At 37.7% G+C, this 16,689-nt stretch overlaps 1 protein-coding gene across 1 annotated transcript; it reads right to left on the bottom strand.

The window, feature by feature from the left end:
* Positions 1-3,605: 3,605 nt before the first annotated feature.
* LOC124145222 (baculoviral IAP repeat-containing protein 2-like) lies at positions 3,606-16,324 on the bottom strand. The gene is made up of 7 exons (XM_048383865.1): positions 12,121-16,324; positions 10,515-10,660; positions 8,668-9,570; positions 7,591-7,760; positions 7,055-7,103; positions 6,797-6,886; positions 3,606-5,815 (listed from the first exon to the last, which is right to left on the bottom strand). The coding sequence occupies exons 3-7, from the start codon at positions 9,440-9,442 to the stop codon at positions 5,580-5,582; spliced, it is 1,320 nt and encodes a 439-aa protein (XP_048239822.1). The 5' UTR covers positions 9,443-9,570; positions 10,515-10,660; positions 12,121-16,324; the 3' UTR covers positions 3,606-5,579.
* Between the last annotated feature and the right edge of the window lie 365 nt (positions 16,325-16,689).

The following is a 16,689-nucleotide window of genomic DNA, read 5'->3' as shown; positions in this document are numbered from 1 at the left end:
ATCTTGTCATCCATATGATAGTTTATTTCAGAAACCAATAAACCATAGAAATCGAGTATTTTACTCAGTCAGAACTAGACAATACTAGTATTGAAATATGATCTTTTCATAACGTGTCTTGGGATATTTCAGTTGCATTTCATTCTTGAGAATCAGTTATGTATGCAAATAATTCTTTGCATTATTTGTCATTCATAAACTGACCCTTTGCATGTATCTACACTTTTTCAAATAATGCTTTCATTGTTCAGAATTCAGTCTCCACGTCAACGTTATAATTAGACTCGGTTTTCCCGACCTCCTTTCATACATGGCGACGCGCCAACTGCTGTCGACTGTTATCGACGCGGTACACGGGACCTATCATTTGTGTGAGTGCTGGTATCACTGCCGAGGCCGAGTCACGATGACCTGTTAGCTGTGCAGACCTTGTTTAGGACAGGTGGCTGTTGTCCCGCCACTACCAGGATTGCAGTCACTAAAACGTTTTGATGCCAGTATCTCACTTACAGATTATGTTCTACCTAAAAGAAAAAATATTTTTATTGTTTGGATTTTATGATTATTTCATGTTTACAAAAATCAAATTGTGTAAGTGCCACATTCATGTATATTGATTAAAGGGACCTTGCCAACGTTTGTAAACGGTGTGAAGCACGACTTGGTGATGTAAAGTGTGTGTATCTATGACTCGAATCCATGACTTGGTGATGTACAACTGTGTGCATCAAAGGCGTTGCGGTCTAAAACTGTGTGCATCCATGACTTGGTGGTCTAACACTGTATGCATCCATATCTTGGTGAACTAAAACTGTTTGCATCAATAACTTTGAGATGTGAAAATGTGTGCATCCATGACTTAGTAGTGTAAAACTGTGTCAAGTCTTCTTGTACTTGTCTAAAACTGTGTGCATCCATCGTTTGGTGATCTAAACCTGTATGCAACATGACTTGGTGGTCTGAAACTGTGTGCATCCATAACTTGGTGGTGTAAAACTGTGTACAGCCATCCATGTTGTTCTGGTGTAAATATGTGGTTATCGATGGCTTGGTGGTCTAAACCTGTGTACACCATGACTTGGTGATGTAAAAGTGTGTGCATCCATAATTTGGTAATGTAAAACTGCGTGCATCCATGTCGTGCTGATTTTGTGGTGAAAAGCTGTGTGTATATAGGACTTGGAGGTGTAAAATTGTAACCAAACATGTAGTGCTGATGAAATATGTGTGCCACCATGTAGTGCTGATGTAACTTCTGTGCAACCATGAAGTGCTAAGTGCATCCATGACTTGGTGGTGTAACAATGTGTGAATCCATGACTTGGTGGTGTAAGACTGTGTGACGCCATGACTTTGCGGTGTAAAACTGTGTGCATCGATGACTTTGCGGTGTAAAACTGTGTGAAACCATGTAGTGCTGATGTAAACTGTTTGCAACCATGACTTTGTGGTTTTCGAAAATGAACGTTTTCTTGGCTTGGTGGTGTAAAACACTGCAACCATGACTTGGTGGTGTACATCAATTGTGTACCCCTGGTTTAGCTGTGTACTACTGTGTACATCATATGCCTAAAAGTAGGACGCTCTTTTTAATTGTACAGAACCACATATCACAATATTGTGTTTTATGATCAGAAAACTAAATACAACATTCATTTTATATTTAGTTGCCTGTGATCTTGTCATCCATATGATAGTTTAGTTCAGAAACCCATAAACCATAGAAATTGAGTATTTCACTCAGTCAGAACTAGACAATACTAGTATTGAAATGTGATTATGATCTTTTCATAACGTGTTTTGGGACATTTCAGTTGCATTTCGTTCTTGAGAATCAGTTATGCATGCAGTTAATTCTTTGCACTATTTGTCATTCATAAACTGACCCTTTGCATGTATCTATACTTTTTCAAATAATGATTTCATTGTTCAGAATTCAGTCTCCACGTCAACGTTATATTTAGACTCGGTTTTCCCGACCTCCTCTCATACATGGCGACGCGCCAACTGCTGTCGACTGTTATCGACGCGGTACACGGGACCTATCATGCCTTTCTGTGAGTGCTGGTATCTTGAGGTGGGCTTCACTGCTAAGGCAGAGTCACGGTGACCTGTTAGCTCTGCAGATCTTGTTTAGGACAGGTGGCTGTTGTCCCGCCGCTACCAGGATTGCAGTCACTAAAACGTTTTGATGCCAGTATCTCACATACAGATTATTTTCTACCTAAAAGAAAAAATATTTTTATTGTTTGGATTTTATGATTATTTTATGTTTACAAAAATCAAATTGTGTAAGTGCCACATTCATGTGTATTGGTTAAAGGGACCTTGCCAACGTTTGTAAACAGTGTTAAGCAGGACTTGGTGATGTAAAGTGTGTGTATCTATGACTCGAATCCATGACTTGGTGATGTACAACTGTGTGCATCAAAGGCGTTGCGGTCTAAAACTGTGTAAGACTGTGAGCACAATGACTGTGTGGTTTAAAAATGTGTGTATCGATGACTTTGCGGTGTAAAACTGTGTGTATCCATGACTTGGTGGTGTAACAATGTGTGAATCCATGGAATACTGTTAAAAGCGGCGTTAAACCAAACTCACTCACTCACTGAATCCATGACTGTAAAACTGTGTGCATCCATGACTTGGGGGTGTAAAACTGTGTGTATCCATGACTTGGCAACGTATATCACAATATAGTATTTTATGTTCGGAAAACATAATACAACATTCGTTTTGTGTTCATTTGTCCATGCTGTTTTTATTCTTATGACAGTTTAGTTCAGAAACCCAGAAACCATCGAAATTTAGTATTATATTCAGTCATAACTAGACAATATCGAAATTGGATTATGATCTTATACATGCACTATGCTATCATGACGTTTTTGTGTTGTTAGGGGAAATATGTTTTATCCAGTGTACTTAATTAAAAAACCTCTGCTAAAAGCAGATATCATGAGCATGTGTTTATGAAACACTAACACATAGTGATGATACTAGGTATTCGCGAAAAGGTGAGCATATCCTGGCCCACATGCAAAGGCATGTCAATTGTTCACCTGTAAAAAACACGGGAACCTAAGGTACATGTCAAAAGAGGGAACTGCATCGGACATTCTTTTTGTCACTAATGCGTCAAATTTGAAAATGTCCTCCACATGTCTACCATAAAACTTTGTGAAAGCTTTAGTGAGCCATTGAATGCTGTAACCTTGATCAAAGAACTGTGAGCAAGAGTCGTTTGACGCTCTTTGAAGTCTTGTATCTCAAAAGTTGTGAAATGTAAACACCAAAGGCTGGAGCTGCTAGAATATTGCTCGACAATAAGGGAAAGTTGATTATTGGAAAGCTGAATTCATCCTTTGTGTCATACAGTATTGGTGAGAGTGTTTTGTCACTCTGAATCTTTATGCATACATCTAAAGCCAAAAATCAGATTTACACATTTTGGCCTTATCTGATCGAGCATGCTTTTAACATGCAAAACTGTACAATTTTAAATGATAAACTTCTTATAATATGTCCAATTTAAATAAACGCTGAAGTGCATGTGTTTAAAATGCCGTCTCCGAAGTACATAGTAATGACAACTAACACTGGAATTTAAAATATCATGTCTATATTTATTAGCTAAAAGATCTTTAGTAAATACTGAAGAAAAGAATAGAAAATAGAAACAAAATATGTACATTTCATAATCACGGAGACCATAACACCAGATTGAACATACAATGGAATCTGTTTCGACGGATGATCAAGACTGGTTATTTTCTTGCATTGACATTTTATATTTTCCTGAATCATCTGTAATGAGAACATGTGCCCCAATTAAAACTGAACGGTTTCTATCCATCGATGTGTGGAAGAAAGTTGTACAGGTCATGATAACGGAACATGTAACTGCCCATTGTCATATATGTCTGCAAGATCGCCCCAAGTTAAACAGATTTAATATAATCCACAGTAGACTTGAACCACATTGACTTGAAACATAATATGCCGACTAGACCTTGTGAAGCCATGAAAACTACCATAACACCCGAACAGTGCAAAATATGTGTTGACGAGTGCGAGGAGATAATAAACATAAAACGTCTCGATTATCCGCCGAAATAGATTCCATTGGGTGTTGATGTGAAAATTATATGAATGAATCACTGAAAATCATTGATGACACCAGCTATTAGCGATAAGGGCAAGCAGGACATACCGGTAGTACGATTTGCATAAAAACACCAGTTACTATGTTGTACAGCTGATAAGCCTAAAATAATTTTTCATTGAAGACTTCATAAGACGAAGTGAAGGTTGTGACATTTCTATTTTGAGGAGACATATCATAAGTATCAAGAGACATCATCTCCTGGGACCCAAGATCAATGATCTATAGTATCGTCGACTGACAGTAACATACTCATGCCAGGAACATGTTATGTAATTTTGTGGCATTGTGAAACTTTCGATTTCTCTGCATAATGATTTTATAAATATGTTGTTTTTATATGATTACAAATGTTTGTCACTCTTCGAAACTAATGGTAGACTTAACGAATATCAATTCATACATTATATACAAACTATACATATACCCTTATATGCTCAAAGAAGCGGTTTCATACATATTTTTAACAATGACATTACATGTACAGAGAGTGTATGGTTTTCAGTGATCGTGAATTGGTATACCTTCCAATAGTAACTACAAACAAATAATTGTAGGTACATTGAACTGAAGTGAGGAATATAGCAATTTGCCCGGAAGAACATGGTCCAAACGAGGCTACTAAACAGTTATATTCGGGAAATACACTGAACGAAAGAAATGAGGGAGTGTTAATAAAAGTATACAAGTTTGGGTATGAAATGTCATGTGTAGCCAAAAGAGGTTAGTTGCAGCGAACACACCAGATACAAACTGGAGGTATATGCGGAGACAGCAGTAAACATTATTCTCCAATGATATATATAATATGCTTCGTTCGCGGCATATTCCGATGTGCATTTGAACACAACACCTCCTTAGATTAATCTCATTTGAGGCATCGCGTGATTAAAGGGAATTTCAATGATTCTAGCACCCCTCCACCCCGGGAAGACGTTCCCATCTCCCACTTCAAGCCCTATCAGTCCCCACCCCAACCAAATCAATAGCATGTCGCGGTAAATATCTGAGGAAAACATATATTAAATATTCACCTGTACAGACTCCCACTCCCACTCGCCTTTTACGGCATTCATTTGTTGCTAAAGACCTATTCGAACCCGGATCTTCACGGGTAACCTTTTCTGTAACAACACTAGAAGATTCACGCAGAAATGAATTTACTGGAATGAAGAAAGCAGTGCTAAGACCATATTACACAGTAAATAACAATTCATACTTGGAGACCCCAGCCTTGAGCATTCTCGAGAAGCTTTGACTCGAAATCTTTGTATAATTTTGAAAGCATATTTCAAATATTCACCTGTACAGATTCCCACTCTCACATCAAAATTGAGTCTGCAGCACCTGTAGCTGTAATTGTTAACGACTTCTCAAAAACATACATTCTCGCTTGATAAAGATGAACATACATCTACACAAGTATACGTAAGTAGCCCCCAATCCTTGCTCCGCAGCTGATAAGGGGGCAATTATGCATTTCAGAGGCACATTTGTCGCAGGCTAGTTTGTGACCACAAGGCAGAAATACGGTATTGACGACGTCCTTCCGACACATTCGACACATTACCTTGCTTCGAATTTTTACACTCGAGCCCCTTCCCCTCCACAAGCCATCAATAAGATGAACTAAAGACGGTGACGATATTCCTGAAGTTAAACATTGAAATATGAGACATATTTGCGAACAAAATGTTAGTTGTTATGATTTACAATTTGAACATACTATGAAGCATTTTGAATGAATAAAGGCATGAATGGTTGTAAAGGTCAAAATGGCGGCCATTTTGAATTTCAAGATGGCCACTATAAATGTTCATAGAAAAACTTGAAACATCATTTTTCTTTATGAGTTCACTATTTTTGTGTTTTTAAGCATTGTTGCGATTATTCCACTCATCCACTACATCAACATTATCTGCCACCATATCTCAGTATTAAGCAATTTTCGTCAAAAGTGGATTTTGGGGGGTGGAGTAACATTGTATACGATATTTCAGGCCCTATGTGATACATTTTCATTTTGTTTTCTATATAGGATAGTACAATGGTTCAGGAAGCTTTTTATACCCAGCTGTAGTGGTTCTACTGTCACAATTTAATGTGCTATACTCACAAGATTTGAAAATGAAGTAAAAAACATGATTTTCATCAATGCTTTCACTGAGAATTAGAATAACAGTTAAATGAAACAAAATGCTTGCCAAACTCAGATAACCGAACATATTAAGCAAAGACATAATTCTGATAGTTTAATGACTTAATAACAATGTTACAGCCAGTTTTGTCAAATTATGCATTTTTCCTTCCATTTATGCAATTTTGACCCCCTGACAATTCACGCACACACTTGCAAGCTTACTACCAGTTGGAAATTGTGTACAGATACCTCCTTTACGCAATAGGAAAATGTGGGAACGAAAACCTTATTTTTCATCCCAGGCCAACTGATTTTTGGTTGGTTTATTGTTTAAGGCAGCACCCAGCAATATTCCAATACAAGCTATGACGTGTTATGGACGTGAAGTTCAATAAAGAAGTCGACTTCCATAACCTATGGTTCTTAATTATTTCACTTATAAAATGCTTAATTGTACAGCTGTGTAGCAATTTCACAGATGTAAAATTTACCTTGTATATCCAGAACTCGGCGTGCTGCACTTTTAACTTCTTGTTGATTGAAGCCAAGTTTTAGACATCTGCAGAATATCTTTACCAACTCTGAAGAAGAGAAAACCATTCGTTAGTTTAGAACAAAGTATTCTATGTGAGAGATTTTATCGAGAAGAGCGATTTAGACGGGATGGCAAATACGATATAACAATTACGAATTTTGATGAGAATGTGATCTCTCTGAATTAAAAAAAAAGACGTTTCTTGATTACTCACCATGCGTTTGACGGTTTGGGCTAAAGGTGTTTTGACCTTCGTCAATTTGCTAAGGAATGTAAAGAGCAGTTTTTACCACCCACGTGCATACATGTACATTTGGATATATCGAAGTTTAATATATACATCAACATGCACCATATTAGCTCATAACAAATGCGCCAAATAGCTTATATTGAAGAAAACTTCCACTACTCCTAGTCTACATTCTGAAAGTATATGCAGTTTGTTTGAATCGGGTGCTCTGAATCTCGAAGAGAAGGGTGATTAGTTTCAGCATTTTTTAGTTTTATCAGCTAGCCAGTGGTTTCAAGCATAAGCAACGATCCATGCTTTCGGCCTAGTGACAATGAATCCAGTGCCAAGTTACATCCACCCAACCTCAATAGAGTTGGATGTTCATTACATTGCGTAAAGACAAAATATTGGCACACATCATACATATGTGGGGAGGTAAGTAATACGTCAGTTAGAACCGCTACTGCAATTTTCCTTATATCCGTTTCTATGACTATATCGTTTACTTTTACACGCACCCTGCTAGCGATATTGATCATGATCTGTATGAAGTATGGCCGTCCTCTCACAAACTCTACGTGATTGCACCTGGGGCTGTGTCTCACGTGCTCTATCCACGGGTCATCTCCAGGCTGCCAGTCCCGCAAGATAATCCCACACACGAAACATTGGACACAGTCGAGGTTACCTTCGAAGTATACATCACAAACTTTAGTGCATGAGGGGGACAAGCCATGAAACCCTTTCTGCTTTTACACAACATATAATATAATGAATGTCACAGAGTTCATTTCAGTGAGAAAGAGACAAGCAGAAACTACCACTTAGGAACCCAAAATCCCAAGGAGTATATGGACATGTTCCATGTTTGGGTAATGCTCCAAGATCACATTATGAACTGATTACACTATTACTGAAAAAAACCCGAAAAATATCAAGCTCTCATGGCTCAAATTGTATTTGCATATTTTAGTTTGCATTTCAGTTGTGTTTCATGAATTAGATTGTATATCAATTTCACTCTAGCAGGTTGAAGGTTATCACAGGGACAACATGCAAATTGATTTACACATGTCCTTTATATCTTCTGGAAGTTGTCGCCACGTTTTGCTTTCGTTACGTACTACGACGTTTTCAGGGACAAGCCTTGTCACATGTGTTAAGTTCATGCTCGAGGTTATACCGTTTAAGATCCAACCTACTGTAGTTGAATGAAACTATACACTTACATTTCCTTTAAGGCTCTCCCTAGAGTGATAAGTATGTGTGCCTCTTTCAGCAGATATTTGATAGTGGTATAACAATTTGACATATTGGACGTTTCATGTGCATGACAAGAGATAACAAACGTACTATACCAGTAGTAGGTCACTTCGACCTACTTTTAACATCATATATCCTATATTTTACTTTGGTTAAAGGGTGAAAACGATCTATCGTCTGTAAATGAAATATGACAAAGATATATGTGTAAAGGGCTTCTTAAGCCTAAAGCCAGACTGTGTGATGGTGTCCAGCGGTCATGGGCCCATGGGAGATCTCACAGCAAACATACATCACTCGTGCATATGATATTCCATTAATTTGGAACTGACCTAAAAAGTAGAATCCGGCTTCGGCAAGGTCTCTAGGTGAAGCGATGTTGGTATCACGATCCCAGGATCGGTATGTTGAAAGGCGATCCGAGTACCGGTGTCTAGGCGTGAGATTGTTGACGCGCCTTGATGCAATGTTGTTCTGACAAACTGCACGGTTGGTATGTGAACGATCTGATGCGTCCGGTCTTCTGTTTGGGGAATGTACATCAAAATCAGTAGAGAAGTCAAGCTGGTTACGAGTCTGTATCTCAGAATCTGTTGGCAAAGGGTTTTCTTCAAAAAGAATATTTCTGTGATAGCCAGATCTACACCATCTCTTATGACACACCTGGGCAGGGCTGTCCCTTTGTCTCCAGTGCTTGTACCTGATGCCACAGGAGAAGCATCTGGTCTCGTCCCCATCACCTGTAGCATAGAACCCTTCTCTGGCTAACAGCAGGGATGACACTGCCACAGTCACTCCATTGAAGGACTTCAGACGCATTGCCTCAAATCGCATAATGTCCTGCAGAAGTGTACCATTTCTACGCACAAGGGCATCAAAGTCTCCTCTCAGGGAGATTGATGGAAAGACATATATGCTGATAAACGGAAACTCATATTTCCAGTATTTAAACACCTTCGCAGTTTCATTTTGGTCGTCTATTTTGAGGTTCCTAATGGCGAAAAGGAACACCACCCTCACAACCTTACGTCTGTCAACTTCAACCACCATAATCATACCACACCACAGTATGACCGTGTTCTTAGGGTAGTTCTTCTTCCTCTTCATAGTTCAAGGTCTTTATTATTCTGCACTCTCTGGAAATTGTATTATTAGTGTTTCTGTTCCTCAGACACAGTCCGTAATATTCCAGCAATATCACGTTGGTGATTATACAATGTAGATTGGAGGTGTGTCTAAAATTAAAATATTGCGCCATTCAATGTGAAAGAATTGTACATGATTTTGTCAACAATTCATAAAGAGGATATTTATATGATTATCATTTACAATCAAAACATATATTTTACATTATGACACGTGTCATTGACACTTTTCTTTTTGTTTCTCGTTTGAGATATGAAACTGTGAACATTTCATAATAATTCATTAGGGACCGACCATTTAATATTGTTTTCGGGTAGTGATTATTTTTTTCTTGGAGACGACTAGTGTTTCAGTCGGCGCAGATCTGCAACACATTATTTGGTAGAATACCCATCATGTCCCGTGTACGATGTAGAGGGGAATGTCCCAGTAACTCTCCATTCCTTTTATTTTGATTAAACCTCAATATTAAGTATCAAGTAATCCATAAAACGTCGAAACCTGGACGTCAACATCGAAAAACTACTAAAAAATAATGTCTAATAATAACTTTGAAATCGTTACTAAGGAAACTACTCCTCCATATCCCTTACCGTGGGCGGAAGTTGTCCGGTATATTGCATTCTTGTCACAGTTCAACCCTCATATGCAATCGACCATATGATCTAATGTCTCACATGTTAACATCCTGAAAATCATTGGAAATCCCTAGCCGTTTACAGCCGCCGTCCTTGAACATGAATAAATCTTTATCTGATTAACCGCCGCATGGTATCACAGTCAATTATTTTTTTCACCTAGTGTTATGATTACACACCTCATAGACATGTTTGTGTTTGTATAACCCTCTGCGGTATTTCATTTACAGGCTTTCGAGTAGGCGTCGAGTCGTTGCCTCAATCATCATCCACGCGGTATCGTTTATTTATAACGTATCCATGTGACGTTAAAGTGGGTTATTGCTGTAGCCACATTACTAGTAAGACGTGGAATAAATTAAGTTAACGTCAATAAAAATTGTATGCTCACTCACCTTGAAATGCTCTATTGAAGTGCCAAAGACTTCACTCCTAACTCGACGGTTAGAAATCGACACGCAGGATAAACACACGTGGAAACAAAGTGACAACGCCCACACAATGTAGTAGATGGCTTGTTGCCAGTGGTTACTTCATTGACCTGATTATGAAACAACATATGGACTTTGAACCACCGTCGGATTGATACGACGCAGATTATTGTCATTGTCGTTCAAATAATTACAATTTACGTAAAATCATAATCGGATGTTATTTTTATGCGCTGACTGTTGATGGGTTAGCATAGCCTATCAGCGATATCAGTACGGAAACTAATATAACGTCTAGTAAAGTTGTGAGTGCAAGTAAGCTTGGCAGTGTAAGGGACACTGTCCACATTTTGAAACCTTTCTTTTATTGTTTAAATATTGTTGTATAATTATCTTGAAGTATTACTGAAATACGATCAAATTGATTAGTACGGTCCCTGGCGTCTCAGTGAAAGTTATTCTTGTATGACAAGGCGTATACTGACAGTTAACAGCATGCTCATGTACCTGACCCTGACACTTACCAGACTCATTTGTTTTACATCTTCAACATAACGATTAACTTTCCATTTTTGTGCATTTATGGAAAAGTAACAGTCACAAAATTGATCTAAATCATGTGGTGAGTCGGTTGTTTATACACTGGTTATGAAGGGGGCATTACTCACAGTATTTCTGTTTCCATCCAAATACATGTTTTTTCATAGAGGCAATTAATTTTTGTTGCTTTTTCGCTAAAGAAAGGGCAAATTAGTTTAATCGAGAAAAAAGCTAATCAGCCATTTTGATGGTTTATTGATTATCATTAGGCAAAGCAACACCTACATCAGACACCTTTCTGCAAGTATACCTTCCTATTACTGAGGAATAAACTAGCTGTTCCACCTAATTTGAAACGGACAGGAAAACCTTTCTTACAGTAAGTATTGGACGACATCATTTAACATGAACATCAAGTCAGAAACGAATTACAGAACAGAGCAAACTTATAAAGGTAAGATATCATAACTTCACGAAAGAAAAAAAACAAGGTAAATCAGTCAATATTTTGAGTTGCCAACAACCTGAACGAGTACATAAATAAAACCACGTGGACACTGCACGCGGTGTGACATTGCATCACACGCTACACACCCTCTCCCGAAACGACCAACGGCAAACAACAACTATAATGACAATATCTAGTGCCTAGTGGACTCGCTAGCTTGTGCCCACAAACAACCCTCTTCCCAACTCAAGATACATCCATACGTTCTAGATCGGTATTATAGTGCTGCCCCGATATCTAAACCTATAATGGTACCAACAAATGGTGGCTAGTACCCACAAAGAACCGTCCTTCACCTTCACATGTATCCATCGATCATAGATCGACAGAATATTGCTGCCTAGAATCTAAACTAACAATTAGAAAATGAAATATGCTTTGCGATTGCAAAAATCCCAAACTTTAAGATGTCTTCATAACATTACTCAGAGATAATAGTTAACAAGTCATAAACTGGGAAGATATATCAGTAATAATATTAAAATAAAAGGAGTAAGTGTTAAGGAGTCATGACACACATACCTGACTAGTGATAGCCACAACTGCTTCCACCACACTGCCTGATCCCCTTGTTGCTTGGCATGTGTTTCACGCTGATCAACATACCACCCGTAACCTAGTATGCATGTGCTTCTAGGTCAGGGCATATCCTGGTGTGACTAAGCCTTACAATTGCGTTATCAGTTATCAGTTATACTGTATCCACGCCCGGAACAACACATTCACATGTTTATGCTCTAGTACGTGACAATACCGATATACGAGCACGCCACGTGCACCTTAAACGAGTCGACCTATATTAGTCAAGGTTCGTAACTCAGCATTACACAAGGTGACTGTGTACGCGAAACAGGCGGTGAGTAACAGCTTAACAACAGATGGCCCAAACTGCAATCAGCTGAATACTAGTAGTTGGAAACACCTTCAGTGATACTGTTGTGTGTGAGGCTGTTCCTGAATTATTGCCTTATCAATAGGCTTTAATTTAGAACATACAACAGTGTCAGGTAATACGAGGCAACAATTAATTTATTCTGTTGACAAGTCAAAGCGAGCTAAATTTAGACAGGGTTTTACCAGTGAAGCAGGAAACGACTCACTGTGTGTGAGCGAGTAGATGGCCTTTTGTTGGACGTCTTTGTGACTCAGCACAGTCGGCGTGCATGCGTGTCCTCAACCTGTCGCTATACTGAATATACTTTTTTTCAGAGGCAAACATATGTTATAAGTGCGTTCACATTTCAACTAGTGTATACGTATGATGACATTTTACACATGGGTCTTGTAAAAGATTTATCTCATTGTTTGTTTCATTTCATTGGTTTATTCACAGCAATAAGACCAGAGGCCCAGGTACATATAAATGGTAGATTTACATTGTGACAAGAGACAAATGTTACATAATATTATTGTTCAGAATTTAAACTTTTCTTGATAAATGTTACAAGCTACTTCAACCATATGATATGTCTTGTGTTCATCAAATTAATACAAATACGTTAATTTTCATATTCAGTTTGTAAAAACCACATAGATTACTTCGTAAATCATTAAATGCAGGGCAGCTAAACAGAAAATGTAGTTCATCATCTATTTCACCAGTATTACAATGTTTACAAATTCTCTAGGAAAAATCTGATCCATCTCGTCTTCCTGTATTACATCTTAATGGTAACTCACTTAATCGTAATAAGCATATATATCGTCATATTTCTCTACTCCTAAACGCAGTGATAAAATATTCAGTACAAAAAGTAGTTTAAAACATGGAATAACATCGCAGCTTCCCAGAATCAAACATAGAAGCGTGAAGTGTCTGCCAGTTACAATCTATTAATCGTTGCTTATAATTAAAGATTGAAACAAAATGTTTTACACCCGACACACACTGTGCTTTCCATACATCACCAAATCCTGCATATAGAAAAGATGTTTTACATGAGTAGCCCACGTTGTTCTACCACTTTCATCCAGTCTTTTCATTAGTTGGTTACATTGATAAGGATCTCTTTGGTTATCCATATGAACAATCTTACCCCAAAATTTAATACATTTTATATGATAATCAACAGACAAATTATTTTCCACACTCATGCAAAATTGCATTACTTGATGCATGTTTACCATCAAAAACTAGTACGAAATTATTCAATAGATTGATACAAATGGAAACCCAATATTTCCGCAAGTTATAATATTAAAGGTTTTATTTTAACATATCCTGTAGCACAGTGAAAAGTTTTCCATTGATACTCTTCTTTATAACAGAATACCATAATAATTATCCTACGCGAAAACACCCGTTTTGTATGTTGAATTCACTAGCCCCGTACCTGTGTTCAGCCGTATTCAGAATTCACACACCCCGTACCTGTGTTCAGCCGCATGTTGTGTTAACCCACACCGTACCTGTGTTCAGCATTATTCACTCACCCCGTACCTGTGTTCAAATGTATTCAGTATTCACTGCCACCGTACCTGTATTCAGCCCTATTCAGTATTCACATACATAATACCTGTGTTCGGACGTATTCAGTTTTCACACGCCCCATACTTGGTGTTCAGTCGTTTGTTGTGTTCACACACACCATACCTGTGTCCAGCTGTATTCAGTATTCACACACCCCGTACCTGTGTTCAGCCGTATTCAGTATCCACACATCCCGTACCTGTGTTCAGCCGCATGTTGTGTTAACCTACACCGTACCTGTGTTCTGCAGTGTTCAGTATTCACTCACCCTGTACCTTTGTTCAGCAGTATTCACTCACCCCGTACCTGTGTTCAAATGTATTCAGTATTCACTGCCACCGTACCTGTATTCAGCCCTATTCGGTATTCACATACATCATACCTGTGTTCGGACGTATTCAGTATTCACACGCCCCATACTTGGTGTTCAGTCGTATGTTGTGTTCACACAAACCATACCTGTGTCCAGCTGTATTCAGTATTCACACACCCGTACCTGTGTTCAGCCGTATTCAGTATCCACACATCCCGTACCTGTGTTCAGCCGCATGTTGTGTTCACCCACATCGTACCTGTGTCCAGCTGTATTCAGTATTCACTCACATCGTACCTGTGTCCAGCTGTATTCAGTATTCACTCACATCGTACCATTGTTTAGCTGTATTCAGCATTCACTCACACCGTACCTGTGTTCATCCGTATGTTGTATTCACATAGCCGTACATTGTTTAGCCGTATTTAGTATTCACTCACATCATACAACACTATAAAGGAGACATATGATGATATATATATATATATTATGTCATAGTCAGTTACACTGAAGAGCTGTCAGAGAGAGAGAGAGAGAGAGAGGGAGAGAGAGAGAGGGAGAGAGAGAGAGGGAGAGAGAGAGATACATTGTACAATGTACATTTCATGAGATAATGACATTTGAACATGTACAGTTTGAGTGATCTTTTATACCAAGTCTATATCAATCATAACTCAATTGAGTGCACATGTATCTCAGTTTTGTGTGTAAGATATTATATTTTCTTTTTCCATATGCGAAGTACGCAGGTGATGTGGGGTGGTGCTTTTGTAACAAATTTTTAAAACATTAATTCGTAGAATTTCGATCTGATAACGGAATATGGGTTATACTGGAAGCCAGTGGCAAATGGTCTTGTCATATAGATACCATTATCAAAACAACTTCCGAGATGATTTACTCAATGCGAAAACTCAAACATCTGCTTCACAGAAATACTATTTAAAATACATATACAATGTTCGTAAGACCACACTTTGAATACGCATGTGAGGTTTGGAAGGGTTGCACCGAAGACAAGTGAGAAATTAGAACAATTAGAATTAGAAGCTGCACGCATTGTAACTGGTCTACCTAAATATGCCCCCAGGCATTCATTATTTTACGAAACCGGTTGGGAACCCTTAATTGAGCGTAGAAAGAAACGTAAACTTTGTCTTTTCTTCAAAATTAATCATAACATGGCCCCTTCCTATCTAACAGATTTTCTGCCTAAACCGTTGCTGCAAAAATCTCATACAGTCTCAGAAACTCTGAAAACATCAGTGTTCCTCTCACAAGACTAAGACATTCGTGTGAATCCTTTTACCCATCGTCTATCCGTACCTGTGTTCAGTCATAAGTTGTATTCACTCACAACATCAAACGGGTTCGAATACATGCAAAATTGGTCAATCAAAGCAATTCTACAACATGTCTTTTCTATGTTAAGTTTATACATTCTATTCCAAATCTTCTAATACATGACACAATAAACAGAAAGACAAAGACGATATCATTTGTACCCTACTTTCTGACAGTTTGAATTCAAAAGACTGCAAATTGTTGCAGACAACTGTGTGAAAATACAGCAAATTCCCCAGATATCCTTCACAGGAAAAGGTAACACACAACGGCAACACACAAACATTTTCAGAAATGCTTCCAAATGAGTTAAAATGTTCTGTAAATAGTAAAATCAATATTTTTTTAGTATAAAAGTTTGCACCGCAACGTGACAACTGGGGGTATTTCATAATAATTGGAAAAAGTGAAAAGGATCTCTGTAGTTCATGCAATGATAAAATGTCATACATACTAGCACATAAATCATAAAAAAATAAAAAAATTATACTTTATGATGTAGACCACGAATTCTAGCCTCCAAGGAGAAATGGTCAAAACTTAGTTGACCTGATCAATATTATTATATCGATAAAACATATTTAGAAATAATGTATATATATATATATATATATATATATATATATATATATATATATATATATATCCATTTCATGTGGGTTTGTATTATAAAATCGCAGCATTTCTGTATGTAAAAGAAAAGAAGAAGAGTGAGTGAGTTAAAATTTAATACGTCGCATCGGCATTATTAAAATAAGAAGAATAGATTAGATGTACCTTTTTTAAATGTCATGAGTATTATGTATTCGTCATTCATGATAGACATTCAAGTATCACTGTTATTGTCAACTCATTTATACGGAAAATCTCCTCACATAGACATGTTGCCTGTGGGCATATCCATTTCCTTTTTGTGGAAATTCATAAAATTGTTTTGAACTATTTTTTAGGAACAGTATTCAGG

The sequence above is a fragment of the Haliotis rufescens genome, unplaced genomic scaffold (genome assembly GCF_023055435.1).
Source record: "Haliotis rufescens isolate VD_foot unplaced genomic scaffold, xgHalRufe1.0.p SCAF_5, whole genome shotgun sequence".
NCBI classification, from domain to species: Eukaryota; Metazoa; Mollusca; class Gastropoda; order Lepetellida; family Haliotidae; genus Haliotis; species Haliotis rufescens.
The sequence above is the reverse complement of the archived record's forward strand: the minus strand, read 5'-3'. Positions and strand labels throughout refer to the sequence as shown.

What these genes read in the sequence shown, in the direction of transcription:
- LOC124145222 (XM_048383865.1), bottom strand. Translation starts at nt 9,442, where the DNA reads ATGAAGAGGAAGAAGAACTACCCTAAGAACACGGTCATACTGTGGTGT. An exon ending in AGCCGGATTCTACTTTTTAG is followed by an intron (nt 7,761 to 8,667) that starts GTCAGTTCCAAA and finishes TATACTTCGAAG; the next exon opens with GTAACCTCGACTGTGTCCAA. An exon ending in CCGAGTTCTGGATATACAAG is followed by an intron (nt 5,816 to 6,796) that starts GTAAATTTTACA and finishes GTTTAACTTCAG; the next exon opens with GAATATCGTCACCGTCTTTA.